The 15,990-nt window shown below is 38.8% G+C and overlaps 1 protein-coding gene across 1 annotated transcript; it reads right to left on the bottom strand.

Moving 5' to 3' along the window:
• Nucleotides 1-4,272: 4,272 nt before the first annotated feature.
• Nucleotides 4,273-10,162, bottom strand: LOC135676642 (uncharacterized). Its single transcript, XM_065188051.1, has 8 exons — nt 9,871-10,162; nt 7,557-9,745; nt 7,294-7,452; nt 7,031-7,210; nt 6,757-6,951; nt 5,672-5,770; nt 4,982-5,596; nt 4,273-4,863 (listed from the first exon to the last, which is right to left on the bottom strand). Exons 2-8 carry the CDS (start codon nt 9,735-9,737, stop codon nt 4,525-4,527), a joined length of 3,768 nt encoding a protein of 1,255 aa, XP_065044123.1. The 5' UTR covers nt 9,738-9,745; nt 9,871-10,162; the 3' UTR covers nt 4,273-4,524.
• Nucleotides 10,163-15,990: the final 5,828 nt, after the last annotated feature.

Below are 15,990 nucleotides of genomic sequence, written 5' to 3'. Positions count from 1 at the left end.
CCTAACACTAAAACATTTGCAAGAGTAGTAATAAGTAGATAAAACAGTTGTAAAATAAGTAAATAAGTAGGGAAAGGGAGGCACACCAATTTTATAGTGGTTTAGTCGTCATGACCTACATCCACTCCTAATTCCCCTTCACACGAGGCCACTGGCTTTCACTACCAATCTTCTTTCCAACGAGTGAAGATCAACTACCTTTATAACTCTTTCTCTTTTTTACAGGCTCAGGAGAGAACCTTTATAAGTTTCACACCTCTCTTGGAATGAACTCTAAACTCTAAGAGGTGGAGGGAAACTCTCAAAACTTTTCAAGCTTTTTTAACATGTTTTCATCAAGGATTCTCTCTCCCTTTCTACCATTTTTTCTTGCTTACCAAAGCAAGAAAGATTGGGATATTTATAGACCCCAAATGGCTTAAAAATGAAGCTAAAAAAGGTCTCATCCCGGGTTTCCTAGGTCTTTGCGGTACCACCGCTTGTGTTGGGCGGTACCACCACTTGCAGCACTAACACTGAGCAGTATTATCTCCCAAACTGACAGTACCACCACTTGACATAGTTTGGGAGACTATGTCTATGTGGTACCATCATCCAGACTAACAGTACCACCGTCTAACACAGTTTGAGAGACTGTATTTGTGCGGTACCACCGCCCAGTCTTGTGGTGCCACCTCTTGGGCTAACTATGGGTCACTGAATGAGCCTTTTACTTTACCCAAAATAGCCCTAATTCGTGTCCAATTGGCTTCTAATTAAGTTGGCCTAATTATATTATAAACCAACCTAATTAGAACTAAAACTACTTCGATCTAGACAATTATTATAAAGCATTAATCACAAGTTGTCCAACATATCATTGGTTCATTTGGCGCTTCATATGACCCTTCGGCGCATCATCCTCTCCTTCGACATATTGCTAATCGGCATGTTGTCCTCACGTAACATCTAATCTTCTTGGCGTAATGTTCGATCTTCTTGGCTCGATACCCGAACTTATGGCACAAAGCCTTCTGCCGACACATTGACTGATCATTCGGTTCAACGTCTAATCTTTTGATATTTTCCACTTCGACCCAATATTGATTCTTCCTACTTTAATCAAATTGTCTCTCCATAATCGAAGCTAGTCCTGCGTCACTCAAAAAGTATATTAGATTACAAACTTATCAATTAATTTTATCATCAAAATCCAAGATTCAATACCTCTTAATGCTAATTTCGCTCCTAACATTAAGTACATCATCATCGCTAATATTTCAAATATTAACTATTTAAAATTATATTTTAAACTAAGATGAGTTAGGTATACCATACAATCACTAGCTTAGTGTTTCATATGTCCAAATTTAAGGTGTAATTTTAAACTCAAGGTTTAAAATAAATAAATTTGACTTATTACTATGACCAAACTAATGTTCCGTAAAATTTATCTAAAAATTTAAGTAAATAGATAGAGAATGATTTATCTATTTATAGTGTTTGGTCAACGCAACTAGCATGGGATGTTTGATTTGATAAATGAATACATGATACTTTGCTCTTATAATACCATAATATACTTTTCATCATCTTCAAGTTATCTGAAAATTCAAGCTGAAGGATGAGATAACTTAACAATAGATAGTCTAAATACCAATGCTAAAGTTTATGTTGGTGATTATAATTTGATCTCATACACTATGATTAAATGAGCTCATTTGTATGCATCAATGATAACAATTTTGGGTTAATTTTTGGGCTGCAGGATCCCTCAAACTCATCACTAAAATATATGATTTGTACAAGGAACATGTTGCAACCAATCATCCACAAGTCTTTGCATATAATCTCATTCTAACCATTTCTTTGACTTGGTTTGCAAATAAGTGATTCTATATGTGATTAAATTCAATTATATCAAATTAATATATGCTCACAAATTTTGGTGAGCAAAGAATTTTGTGCAAAATGCAGATTTATTAAGCAATTTACTACTCCATCAATCACTATCATCCCTATCACCTTGTAAAAAAGATAAATTTGCCAAGGGCCAATTCTCCACTAAGAGAAGAAGAATATACCAATATAAAGTCTAATCATTAGAGTTGAAAAACCCAAGAAAACACAAAAGCTTTGAAAGAGACTACCATCTGAAAGAATTTGATGATGGAAGTGATACTTGGAATAGTTGAAGGCTGGCAACTAAAGTCAAGAAAAAGAAGATGCTCATGTGTTCATATTATCATCAGAAGACATCTGCAAAATTGGGTTGTTGAATTGGAAAAAGAAGCATCTCCTAATGAATATATATATATATATATATATATATATATATATATATATATATATATATATATAGGATCAAAAGTCTATTTTACTTGAAATAGTTGGCTTGTTTTCCTCCATTTTAGCAGTTATATTTAAGGAAATAAAAAGCAAAAATGTCGGAGACAATAAAGATTACATGATATGAAACTTGTGTTCTTTCTTTAAATAAATTTCTTTTTCAAAAGAAGATAAAATTGTATTAAGATTGCAAACGTCTAAAAAAGGATATAGACTCTAAAGTAACTCTCTTTTTAAAAAAAATTAACAATAACCCACTTAGCTAATTGATTATATTATCAAATATAATGAAATTAAAATATCTAAAATATTGGTATAGTGGTGGTGGTAAAAATTGAGGATAATTTTTTAGAAAATATTAGCTAGTTTAGTTGGTAAAAATTTCGACTGCTGATAGTAAAATTTTGGGATCAAAATTCGTATATATCCTTTGTTGTAAAAAAAAATAAAATTAAGAGAATAAAATAAAATTCTATAAATTTTAATATTATAGGTGCGTCATTTTGCATGAAAGACTTTATGTATCTCGGAGCTCGACATTGATATAGGAGATTGAAAGTTTGTAAAAAAACAAATGCTATTTTTGTCAAAGAGAAAAAAAAAAGGGATAAGAAGAAACAAACGTCGAGCATTGAAGTACATCAAAGTGTTGGTGGATCTCACCCCTGCTTTCTACTGTGAGAAGTGGTGGGTAACACACTCATGTCCAAAGAACGTGGCGTTTCTACGAGCTACTTTGGCACATTCTTTTGTGCTCCTATGGACTCAGTTTTATTCTTGGTTGTGTCGCACTTTATTCGGAAGTGCAGAGCGTCCATTTTGTCAACCTTGTCATGTATCGTGTGAATGCTAACGCCAAAAGACCAATTCACTGTTGGAGATAATAATGGCGGAACAAAATGATCGGAGTTCTGTGGAGAACAACTTGATTTTTGACCATGTGTAAAGGGAGGGTTTTGGATTCGTTAGGCGTTGTCAACACGAAAATTTTGTGAGAAGAACAGGAACTTAGCTTAGGGTATGAGATTGTCAGAAATATTTTGAGTGAATTCAGCTCGATATAGATATTAAATTTTTATAGCTGAAATGCGAAATATAAATAAATATATATATATATATATATATATATATATATATATATATATATATATATATATATATATATATACAGCTCTCTCTGTTTTTCGCTCCACTTTTTGGCTATCTGCATAGCTTTTTGGTTTTAAAAACAAGGGATGGCCTTCTTCGTACCTTAATGTTTTCCATAGATTACAATCCATACTAGATCTAACTGCAGAAGAGATCTCAGTGGCATGTTTCGATCCTCTTCTCATTACTTAGGAAAAGTGACTGAAGTATAGAGCACAAAATACATATGGATAATAGAATAGTTCAAGAAAATATATTAAACCTATGATCCATACTTACTATTCACACCTTGCAACGGGACTAATAAAAATTCAAATAAATATTTCCCAAATCAAACTATTTTTCTTCCTTCAGATTTATTTTTCTACCCAAAATGACAACTCTTTTCTAGATTTTGTTAGCTTGTTTCAATCCTCTTCCCCATAACATAGAAAAAGTTGGCCTCGGTCACAGGTAAAACAATTTTGGTATGCAACCAAAACACACATTTTACACGATGAGAAATCAGAAATACCATCCCACTTACAAAGATGATTTGCTAATGAACCAAACAAAACACTTAATTCAGATCATTCCAAATATATACATCAATATTTTTATGGTATCAACCTAGACAATCCCACAAATTGGTTTTGCACATCCAAGTGAAATGTTGCAGGGAACATAAGGGAGAACTGGTCGTTATTCAAGGAAATAGTAAAATAGAAAGATCAAGGTCTCAGATTTCTTTGCTGAAACAATAAGGTCATGTTCTAACCAAATCACAAGGCAAATAGAACTTGGGGTGGAAGATGCTGAATAAAAGAACCACAAAATTCCTATTATTTTGAACTTAAGCATCACACATTAATTATCATCCATATTGAGTCTAATCCTCGATTGCAAATAGAAAGAGCAGACTATATGAGTGAGACCAATCTAATGAAAGAAGACCGAGTAGTGCAGGAAAAAATGGTTGCCAATCAATATTTAATAACATTTACTCATTCCTATCCTCTCTAGACCTTAATAAATATATGCTTGTGTAAGTATGGGGTATGAAGATGCTCACGGGGCCGATTGTGGGAAGCTGAAGCTGGAGAAGGAGATGTAGTTGCCTGCCAGAAACAATAAGAGTACTACTATAACTGTTAGAAACACCCACATCCATGTAGCCATCTTTCTCCTACCCCTCTTGCGAAGTGGCAAGGGAACAGGCTGCATCTTGTACTGCTTTGTTGTGATAGCCGCCCTTGAAGGTCTCTTTGGTGCTGTTGTTACTGTGACATCGGTTTCACGAGCTGCTTTGGGCATAATAGTATCAGTAGAGGGAGCAGGGCCGTCCTCGGCGCCACCTGTTGTGTCCTCAGCAGTCATGCCTTTCTTTTTCTGTTTCTTTGCTTTCTTCTGCAAATGAGAGCAATCTTTTGACTATGAAAATGGTGATATGAGATTTATGTTCAAAGTTGATAAGTACAGTGTTAAAACAAGCTCGGGAACTTAAATTTATGTAGAATGAGGTTACCTTCTCTCTCAGTTCAGCTTCCTTCTGTGCTTGGTAGTCTGCTCTGGCCTGTGCCTTCTCGGCTTGTCTCTTTTTCCTTTCTTCTGCCTCCTTGGCTTTAGCCCTTTGCTCCAGCCGACACTGTTCTTTTAACTCGGCTGTAGCCTTTTCCTTCCTCAATTCCTCTTCCTTCTTAGAGGATTCTTGTAAGTTCTTTATCCGCTCCTCTTCCTCCTTTATTACACTGATCACCTTCTCACTGTTTTCGACTTCTCTATCCAAAACTCTAGCAGTAGATGTTTCCTTAGTCTCATCTAACATGGGTTTTGCTGGTTTTTTTGGTTTAACAGGCTGATTCTTCGTTGCTGCTGGCAAAGCGGGAAATGAGTCCTCTTTGGATGTTTCTAATTTTGCCTCCAAAGCTACAGGTTTAACAGATACACCAACGTTGGCTTGTGGGTGATGAAGGCCTAAACCTTTGCCCTGGTTACTATGTATAACAGGTGGATCCTCATCTGGGCCAAGTGATCTTCCATCAGATGTATTCAATCTCCTCAATGTGCTGTTCATGTTGGATTTAACATACTGCAAGCGGAACTCCTCATCATTGTTCCACAATTCCATTACTTTTTCAACCTACATTGGAGAAGAAAACAATAAATACCAATATGATGTGACTTCTGAACAGCAAGGTAAAGCATGCTGACATACCTGTTTACTACAATGTCGCAGGAGCCCCTCAAAATCTCTTGAAGATAGATAGTTCTCTGCGGACTTCTGATCATTTTTGTACATGCTAAAATGTTTGTTCTGCAGAAAGTGTAAGTAATCTTAGTTGTTCGACTACAAAGACAAGCACTGTTAAACTTAATTTCTAATCAGAACTACTACTGTAATTCTGATTGCTATCAGTAATAGTAAAGAAAAACAAAATTTTAGCAAAGAATGAGGGGCCAAATTAGAGAAGAGAAAAACATCCTGTAATTTAAGGACATGTAAAACCATCAAAACATGATGTTTGGAAGACTCAAAAGAAATGATTCAGACAAATCATTGAATGATGGTCCGATGTATTGCTGAATAGCCAGGCATTTATTTGGGTTGACGTCAACTCAGAGAACGGTTACTAATAGTTTGAGTTGATGCAAAGCAACAAAAAAGGGAGAGAGAATAATATGGAGAACAAATTATTGGTTAGAAGGATAACTTATGGTCCTCAGCATCATAATGATTAGAATTAATTTTTGCAGACTACATATATATATCTTGGTCATCCAAAAGGGAGCTCAAGTACCTAAACAGGAAGATTTTCTTTTTTCTTTTTTCCCTTCAACCAAGATCATATCACACCTCAGGTTACATATCTTGTACATGGCAAAATTATCAAACTATTGTTCGAAAGGAGGCTCTGAATTTCCTATTTTTCTCTTATTCCATGTTCCAGATTCTTTTAAAAGTCATCACAAACATCAGATAGAAGATATGCTGGCATCTCACTTAATAGTAAACTACATCTATTGATCCAAAGATAAACTCACTGGAACTAATTTTATTATCATAGTTTTTTGTTATTAGAAAAAACTGCTCAAGGGTTTACCCCTTACTACTAATAACAAAGAGAATAAATCTGTATGCCAAAGCGAGCAAACAGATAATATCAGTGTACTGAAGTCAAAATCTGAAATTAAACATAACAAACATAAAATGATAAGATGCATTCATTGGATTCCTTAGTCACATAATAAAAATTCAGATTAACAAAATCATATGAAATCATAGAATGGGCTACAGCACACCTTTTCGATCAACAAATTTTTGAGTTCCCGCCAATGCCCATATGCTTTCTGACGAACAGCATCAGCATCTCTAAATTGTTGTTGAAGACGTTTGAGAAGTAATTGTTCTTCATCATACTTCTTCCTGGCAGTATTTGCATTCCTTTCAGTTTGCAACAATTCAGTTCTAAGGGTATCCAGTTCCTTCTTCAAAATCTGCAGAAAAAAAACAGTATGTATAAGTTAAATTGGCAAACAAAATCCTGAGAGATTGGAAACAGTAGAACATACGTACCTTGAACCGCTTGTCAATCTGTTCTCTTTGGTTAAATGCCTCATCAATTTCTGCCTGAGAACCTAAACTGGAAGTAAGTTGATCCCGTTGATGTCTCAACTGTTTGAGCTCATGTATGTATTGCTTTTCTTCTTTCAAAGGCATGGTTTCATGCTGAAGCTCAAATTCCATGGTTTGTATCTGACCATGACATGTAACTGAAGTTTTACCAAAAAGACCAAGAATTGAACAGCATTCATTTAAAGACTGTTTAAAAGTCCCACCTTATCATGGAGTTCATTAATTGAATGTGCATTTTTCAACTTGTTCATCATTAACTGGACAGAATCTATCTGTTGACGTTTGGCACTAACTGCAGCTCTTGCAGCTCTCTCTTCTGCTTTGGCATCTTCAAACTTTTTCCATGATTCATTACAGGACACCTGAGGATACAGTTCAATTATGAGAACAAGAAAAATATTTGATGTAACACTATGAGTGTAGACCCACAATAATTCATTAGAATGAACCTATAAGCTAATAATACCTTCTGGTTCTCGATAGCAACTTTGATAGAATCCCTTTTCTGTGTTTTCTCGTTCATTTCTGACTGAGCAATTTGTATATTTGCTGAGAGCTGATCATCAACAAATCTTGGTATTCTAATTATGTAACATGCTTGGGGTTTCCCTATAGGGGTGTCCGCCTTCTGAGCATCGAATGTTGAAGCACCAGGATCCTTTGTTGAGACCTGAATCTCTTCTGTAACTCCAGAATCCCCATGCCGAGCTTCTTTGTCATCCACATCAGCAGATGGGTTATCTTCAATAGAACTGGCCAAAGAAGTTTTTGATTCTACAGATCCATTTTCAACCCTGGATTTCGATTCAACTGTATCAACATGATCAGCAGCTACATCAAAGCCAGTTTCAGCAACAACACTTTCATTTTCAGCTGCATCATTGCATAACTTGACTTGTATGTCCGTATGAATATTAGCAAAATATGACATACTTTCACCTTCATTAACAAGTTGTGATTCTAAATGCATACTGCTAATGGTATCTGATGGGCCCGGTACATCTACTGCACTGAAATTACCACCTTCCAATTCCGTTTGACTTGCTTCTTCACAACTGTAGGATTGTGCATTGGCATCTAGAAGCAATTCCATAGAAGTAGCAACTTCTACCAACATTTCCCGGTCAACAACGTGAGGCACACCTGAGCTGCTGGAACCTTCTGTAGAAGGTACATCATCAGAAAGTTTGATGGCTATGATTTCACCAGTCCCAGTGAATTCACCACCTGCTTCATCTTTACTTACTCTGACATCAACTGCCAATAAACTGCTTCTTATATCAACATCTAAGACTGTCCCATTTTCATCCAAGCATATATTATTGGTAACATTCAACAGCTTCATTTCCATATGCTCAATAGAAGATTCAGATGGCATGGCATCTGTAACAAAATTCTCAGGTTTCTGGTCTTTATCAACTTGTGCATCTGGCATCAGTTCAGCTTGGTTCTGAAAGTCTGTCAACGCAATCTGTGGATCCTTCTCCAATTCTACTTTGGTACCTACTTCTAGTTCTTCTTGATCTTTGGTCCCTGTAACTTGGGATTCAAGAACAACCAACTCTGCTTGGTCATGATTCTTTGGTGTCATAGGCACAGACTGCAGCTCTTTTGTTTCGACTGCAAAGGGTGCAGCCTTATCTGCTTGGTCATCAGCACCTGTAGGATTAGCAATGATCTCCAGCTTCTCTTCCTTTCCATCAAATGCTTTCTGTTGTTCATGGTACATATCACTGGCCACAATTTTTGCTTCTAGTTCACTACCTTCTATCACAGATGATTCAGATACTGCTTGCTCATTGGCTTCAATGCCAATGATATTAGGTTCTTGCTTTTTGTCATCAATGGTGGGGTCTGAGCTAACTTGGTCATCAACTGCAACTACAGTCTCAGATTTCTTTTGTACCTCAACAACAAATTCTAATTCTTCTTCAAGGTTTGTCTCCTCCAATGAGGTTTCACCTTCTTGCTTTTCTCCTACCTTAGTAACTGAGTCTGTTTCAACTTCATTTGTATTCTTAGAGGGTTCCAGACTACAATTATCCTCCATGTGATCATGATTATTCTTGAAGCTCACCTCCTCCCTGCTCATCTCCCCTTTCTCCTTGCATGCTCCACCTTTTGCATCACTTTCCTTTTCACTGGGCATCTCATATTCATTTTCCTCTTTCTGTTCATTAGTGTCTGCCTCTTCCTTGGAATGTCCTCCATCAGTTCCTTCTGATTGTGATTCAATTTTTACCTCTGCCACATCACTGGAGGCCGTCGTTTTCCTACAAACATCAACCCCACTCACTGCTAGTTTTATCACGGGATCGACACTTTCTTCGCAGTCGCCCCCATTCTCCACTGTCAATTCCCCGTCTTCCCGTTTGCCTTCCCTCGTTTCCGGATCTCTGACGGTGACCGACTTAACCTTGCCGTCCAGATCCAGATCCTTACCCCGCAAATCGTTCAAATTGCCGTTCTCTACCATGACTGCTCGCCCAATCCGAATCCCATCCTTCTCCTCACCAACCCGCCACACAATGCCATCTGCATCCCCACTCTCCTTGCGATCGCACTCCAACCCTAAACCCAGACCCACCGTCCCCCGCTCCAATTCGACCACAGATCCACCATTAAACTCGCTCGCATCGGCCGTCATTGCTCAGACTACCATCAATTACCATATATAACAAAAAAGGAATGCGCATCAAAATACAGATCAAAGCTCCTCTCAGTCCATCGCGGATCATACTCGAAATAAACAGATCTAAACAAAAAACAAGCGAGCGTACCTCTCGAAATCACGAGCGATCTCACAGAATAGAGAAGCCGTCTCAGAATCGCTGTCGCCCGGCTAGAAATCGCAGCTAGAGATCCAAATTCCTGTTCCCTCCACCGGATCTCAGCCTTCCCTCGAATCGCAAGAAACGACAGTCCGATCTCCTTCTCTCTCTCTCCCTCTATTAATGTGGGTTCCGTAGTGGAGGGAGGAGATACGGATGAGAGATCAGAATGCGAACGAGATCAAGAGAAGAATATAGAGACGAAGAACAACTTAAAAACGGATGAAGGGAGAGAGAGCTGAATCAAACACTGTAATTCCGTGATTACAGGAGATCTCGAGAGTTCCTTCCACCTTATTATTGTACTCGTTTCCTATACCCATTCTAACCGCAGACAACGGTGGGCCCTTCTTGGGCCCAAGAGGGTAACCCGACGCGCGGTAGCTGTGTAGTTTCCTTAAGAAAACCACTTATAGTAAAGGGCATAACGTTTCTTCTTAAGTAGAAAGTAAAATTAAAACACGAAAGGGAACAGAGGCGTCATTTGCCAAGGAAAAATCTGTTGCTAAGTTTGTGGGTGAGATCAGATAAGAAACCGGGAACCGTGGCGGTGGATCCGGTCCACCGCAGTCACGAATGCCCGACCACCGACTTGGTTCACGACTACCGCACTCGTACGTGGCTCGTTCGCGTGTCGTGATAAAAGTCATTTCTCGAGTCAAGAACCGTTCGATAGTCCGAACAGTTCGAATGTATCGGATGTGGCCGTTACGAGGGATGGGTCATTGGACACGTCACATTAAGTTGGGTCGGAAGACGTGTGACGAGGGAGGGGGCGGGGCCCACAAGCCATTCACGAGTGCGGAGGGCCGGAACTCAAGTCGTGGCCGAAGTCGAGAAGTAGTTGAACTCGGCCGATATAAGACGCGTGATGCGGAAAATATACTGATATGAATGCGGCCGTTACGATGGATGGGGTCGTTTAACACGTCACGGCACGTTCCGTTGGGGTGGGAAGACGTGTGACGAGGGATGGGGAGGGAAACGGCATGCCGCTTTTGTGGCGTGACGCCGGCATGGCCCAGTCTTTGTCGGGTAGTGTTGGGATAGTAAGCTACTTTAACGGCGTGGGGGCAAAGATTGGGTTGGCGTTAGCGAGAGGTAACCGCGTTAAATGCACATTCTCTTCGCTTTCTCCGCGTCGGTACTTTCACACTCGTTATGGAGACAGCGACGCGGTCCATTCACGCTCTGCCACGACGATTGATCGCCGAAAACCGGCAAAAATCGTGTGATTGAAGGCGATTATTTGAATGTGTGCACAGTTTGGGAGGGGGGGTGGGAATTGAAGTCCATTGTTCATTGAATGCCAAGGCCATCGTTGGATGAGGTCTAATCAAGTTGGGAATCAAAGGCCATTGATGGTGAAGGTTACATGTGAGATCAGAGAGTGTAAGCTAAAATCTCAATTCATGATTGTTGCTTATAAATTTGAGATATGTTGGAATTATACATATATTGTTACCTTCATCTAAGTTATGATAATAATAAAAGAAAAATTGATAGAGGCACGTGAGGATTAACTTAAACTTGACTTGATTTATCTCGATTTATCAATTTAATGGTCGGAATCCGCTCGACTCACTTTTTCCAAACAAGATGAGTGTATATGACTTTAAATAAACCTGGTTCTCATGAGCTGAAAAAAAGCTTAAATGTCACGAGTTGATTTAAGAGGCTAAAGAATCATAAATTGTGATCTGATGCTCAGGGAACAACTATACTGAGGTGAAAAAAATGATATTGTTTTAGAGAAAACCCATACTTTGAGGAAGATTCCTTTTCGTAGCGTCTCAATATCAATAATAACTTATGGTTAGATAAGACTTTTCATATTTGGACTGTTTAAGAGATATCTTTTAATAAGATATCTTCTTATTAAAAGATATATGAACTCAATCTCTGGATATTATATTATAGTTAGAAGATATAAAATCATAAATATTAGTGGTATGATCAAACACGGAGGAATATCTAAATTTTATTTTAAAAATCAAAAAAATGAATTTAAATATTTTCAATTAAATTAAAAATATATTATTTTACGGACTTGTTGCTGTTTATCAGAATTTAACTTCGTAAAATAATAATTCAAACATAATTTAGCATGTTCACTAACGCTCTATTATTTAGGATTCGGAGGCAATTCAATCATTCTCTTTCTTTCTCTAAAGAAGATAACCTTCATGGACGACAAATCCGGATTGGTTCTGGAAGTTCAAAGGCGTGACTGGTAATGGGGGTATAAACAGGAATAACCTTTGTATAGGAACAAATACTAGAAGACCAAAATACGCAGCGGAATAAAATGGAAACACAATCAAACAGAACACCAAGATATACGTGGAAAACCCCTTCAATGTGAAGGGTAAAAACCACGGGGCAAACTAGAGATAATCCACTATGAGAATAATGAATATACAAATCTCAATCTCTTGCCCAAAACCCAAGCAACAACCACAAGAGAATAACTGGGATATAAGGATCACGTTACTGCCCACAATATCTAAAACCTCCCAAGTAATCACAACAAGAGCCTACTGTAGATTTGATCTAACCTGAGATGAGAACACTGCTAGATGATTGTGAACAGTCTCTCTGCGTTGTCCTTGTCTTCTTCCCTTTCTTTCTCTTCCTCTTCTGCTTTGTTCTCCTTCTTCTCTTTGGAATCTCGTCGCTACAAAGATCTGCCTCGTTGCTGCCTTTTTATAGCTTTAATCTGCCTCTAAAACGCAGCCACCACACCCCCCTAATCTTAATTAGGGTTAGGTTAAGAGGGGGTGTGAGCTGTGGGCTGATAAAGCCCACATGGGCTGAATATGGGCCATCAGCCCAACAACCTCCCCCTTCAGCCCATAAGGGAGGCTGTCCCATGACTCCTCAATGTGAAGCCATACCGACCAACTGTCGGCATATCTCCTGTCTTTCTTTTGTTAAGGTCTTCGTCAACATGTCTGCTCCGTTGTCATCTGTATGAATTTTCTGAAGCTGCAACTGCTTCTCTTCAAATACATTTCGAATCCAGTGGTATCTGACATCTATATGCTTTGACTTGGAATGAAACATTGGGTTCTTACACAAATGGATGGCACTCTGGCTATCACAATGCACCACATAATTTTCCTGTTTCAACCCCAATTCTTGTAAGAATTCTTTCATCCATAACATTTCTTTGCATACCTCTGTAGCAGCAATATATCCTGCTTCTGTGGTGGAGAGAGCAATACACCTTTGTAATCTGGATTGCCATGACACAGCTCCCCCTGCAAAAGTAAGTACATAACCTGAAGTAGACTTCCTCGTATCTATATCTCTTGCCATATCTGCATCTGTGTAACCTGTTAACGCAGGTGGTCCACCTCCAAAGCTTAAACAAACCTTAGAGCTCCCTCTGAGATATCTAAAAATCCACTTCACTGCTGCCCAGTGCTCTTTGCCTGGATTTGCAAGAAATCTGCTAATAACACCCACTGCATATGCGATGTCCGGCCTCGTACATACCATTGCATACATTAAACTTCCAACTACTGAAGCATAAGGAACCTTTTGCATTTTCTCCTTCTCCTCATCACTTGACGGACTCTGTTCTGAGCACAACTTGAAGTGACCTGCAAGAGGAGAACCAACTGGCTTAGCATTGCTCATACTAAATCTTTCCAATACCTTCTCGATGTATTTCTCCTGTGACAACCAAATCTTCTTGTTTTTCCTGTCACGAGAAATCTGCATGCCTAGTATTTGCTTTGCTGGCCCCATGTCCTTCATTGCAAAAGACTCACTCAGTTCCTTCTTCAACCTGTCAATTTTAGACATATCTTTTCCAAGAATAAGTATGTCATCAACATAAAGTAAGAGAATAATAAAATTCTCACCAAACCATTTGATGTACACACAATGATCTGAAGCCGTTCTTTTGTATCCATTTTCTGTCATAAATGAATCAAACTTTCTGTACCACTGTCTTGGAGCTTGCTTTAGCCCATACAAGCTCTTCTTCAACTTGCAGACAAAATTATCTTTACCTTTGACTTTGAAGCCTTCTGGTTGCTCCATATAAATTTCCTCCTCCAAATCACCATGAAGGAAAGCTGTCTTCACATCTAACTGCTCAACCTCCAAGTCCTGGCTAGCAGCAATACCAAGAGCAACACGAATAGAAGACATTTTAACAACAGGAGAAAATATCTCTTCAAAGTCAATACCTTTCTTTTGACCAAAGCCTTTCACAACCAATCTAGCTTTGTACTTTGGTTGAGAACAATATTCTTGAGTCTTCAACCTAAAAACCCACTTGTTCTTCAAGGCCTTCATTCCATTTGGTAGTAGCACCAAATCATAAGTGTGGTTCTTCTGAAGAGCATCCATCTCTTCCTGCATAGCAACTAACCACTTCTCTTTCTGCTCACTCTCAACTGCTTCCTGGTAACTCTCTGGTTCACCTGCATCAGTAAGCATCACATACTCATCTGTAGAGTATCTTCTGGAAGGTTGACGTTGTCTAGAAGATCTTCTCAATTGAGGTTCTGCGGGAACTTGCTCTCCTACTTCTTCTTGCTCAACATGTCCTGCAGGTAAATCAATATCAGGCTCTACACTATTTTCCTGCACATCTCCCCCATCACCCTGATATACTGGAGGAATAACTGGGTCACAATCTGCTAATCCTTCTACAGAAGTCTTGGCTGGTGCCTTCTTCTTCAAATCCTCAAAGGTTTGATCCTCAAAGAAGACCACATCTCTACTCCTGAACACCTTCTGCTTTTCTGGATCCCAAAGCCTGTAACCAAACTGATCATGTGAGTAACCAAGAAAAATACATTCTTTAGACTTACCATCTAGCTTGGACCTCTCATTATCTGGAACATGTGCAAATGCACGATAACCAAACACTCTCAAATGCCTGTAGGAAACATCTTTCCCTGACCATACATGCTCTGCAACATCACCATCTAGGGCTGTATATGGTGATAAGTTGATCACATCAACTGCAGTCCTCAAAGCCTCATCCCAAAACCTTTTGGGTAGCTTGGCCTGTGAAAGCATACATCTGATCTTTTCCATGATGGTGCGGTTCATCCTCTCTGCAATTGCATTATGCTGAGGTGTACCAGGAACTGTCATCTCATGTTGGATCCCATGCGACCTGCAATAGTCATTAAACAATCCCATATACTCACCACCATTATCTGATCTTATGCATTTCAATTTCCTTTCTGTCTCCCTTTCAACCCTGGCATGAAACTCTTTGAAGACATTAATAACCTGATCTTTGGTCTTCAAAGCATAAGCCCAAACTTTCCTGGAAAAATCATCTATAAAAGTGACAAAATAAAGTGCACCACTTATACCAAGAACATCAACAGATCCACCAGGAGTTTTTGTCCTCAAAGGACCACATACATCTGTATAAACACGGTCTAAGGCATGCATTTTTCTAGACAAAGCAGCACTAGCAAATGAAACTCTATGTTGTTTACCAGCCAAACAATCAATACAAGGGTTCAGATGTATACCTCTGAGATCTGGTAATACCTCTCTCTTGGAAAGAGCTTGCAGCCCCTTCTCGCTCATGTGTCCCAATCGCCTATGCCACAACTCCATACTGAAGTCTTTCTCTGTAGTATTTAACTGCTCACCATAAGCTTTAGCTTGCAACCTGTACAAAGTATGACATTTCTTTCCATTAGCTATAACAAGAGAACCCTTACTGAGCTTCCATTGCCCTCTGTGAAATCTGCTTTCATACTCTTCATCATCTAGTCTTCCAACTGAAATTAAATTTAGCCTCAAGTCAACCACATGCCTCACATCCTTAAGCACCAACTTACAGCCAAGGTTGGTCTTTAAATGGATATCACCCATGCCAATGATGTCTGCTGTGCCATAGTTGCCCATCTTGACAACACCAAAGTTTCCAGACCTGTATGTAGCAAAAAACTCCCTCCGTGGTGTAGCATGATAAGAAGCACCCGTGTCAATCACCCACTCAAGATCCTGACACACACAAGAAAAAATATCATCAGAAGGAGACAAAATCAAATAATCACCACCCTACACTGTAGCTGTAGT

Source organism: Musa acuminata, chromosome BXJ1-6, assembly GCF_036884655.1.
Source record: "Musa acuminata AAA Group cultivar baxijiao chromosome BXJ1-6, Cavendish_Baxijiao_AAA, whole genome shotgun sequence".
Lineage (NCBI taxonomy): Eukaryota > Viridiplantae > Streptophyta > Magnoliopsida > Zingiberales > Musaceae > Musa > Musa acuminata.
This window is presented reverse-complemented; position numbering and strand designations above follow the sequence as displayed.

Excerpts from the sequence above, each read along its gene's own strand:
- LOC135676642 (XM_065188051.1), bottom strand. The coding sequence starts at position 9,737 with ATGACGGCCGATGCGAGCGAGTTTAATGGTGGATCTGTGGTCGAATTG. Across the intron at positions 7,453-7,556 it reads TTGCTATCGAGAACCAGAAG|GTGTCCTGTAATGAATCATG; the intron begins GTATTATTAGCT and ends CTGTATCCTCAG. Across the intron at positions 5,597-5,671 it reads TGCGACATTGTAGTAAACAG|GTTGAAAAAGTAATGGAATT; the intron begins GTATGTCAGCAT and ends TCTCCAATGTAG.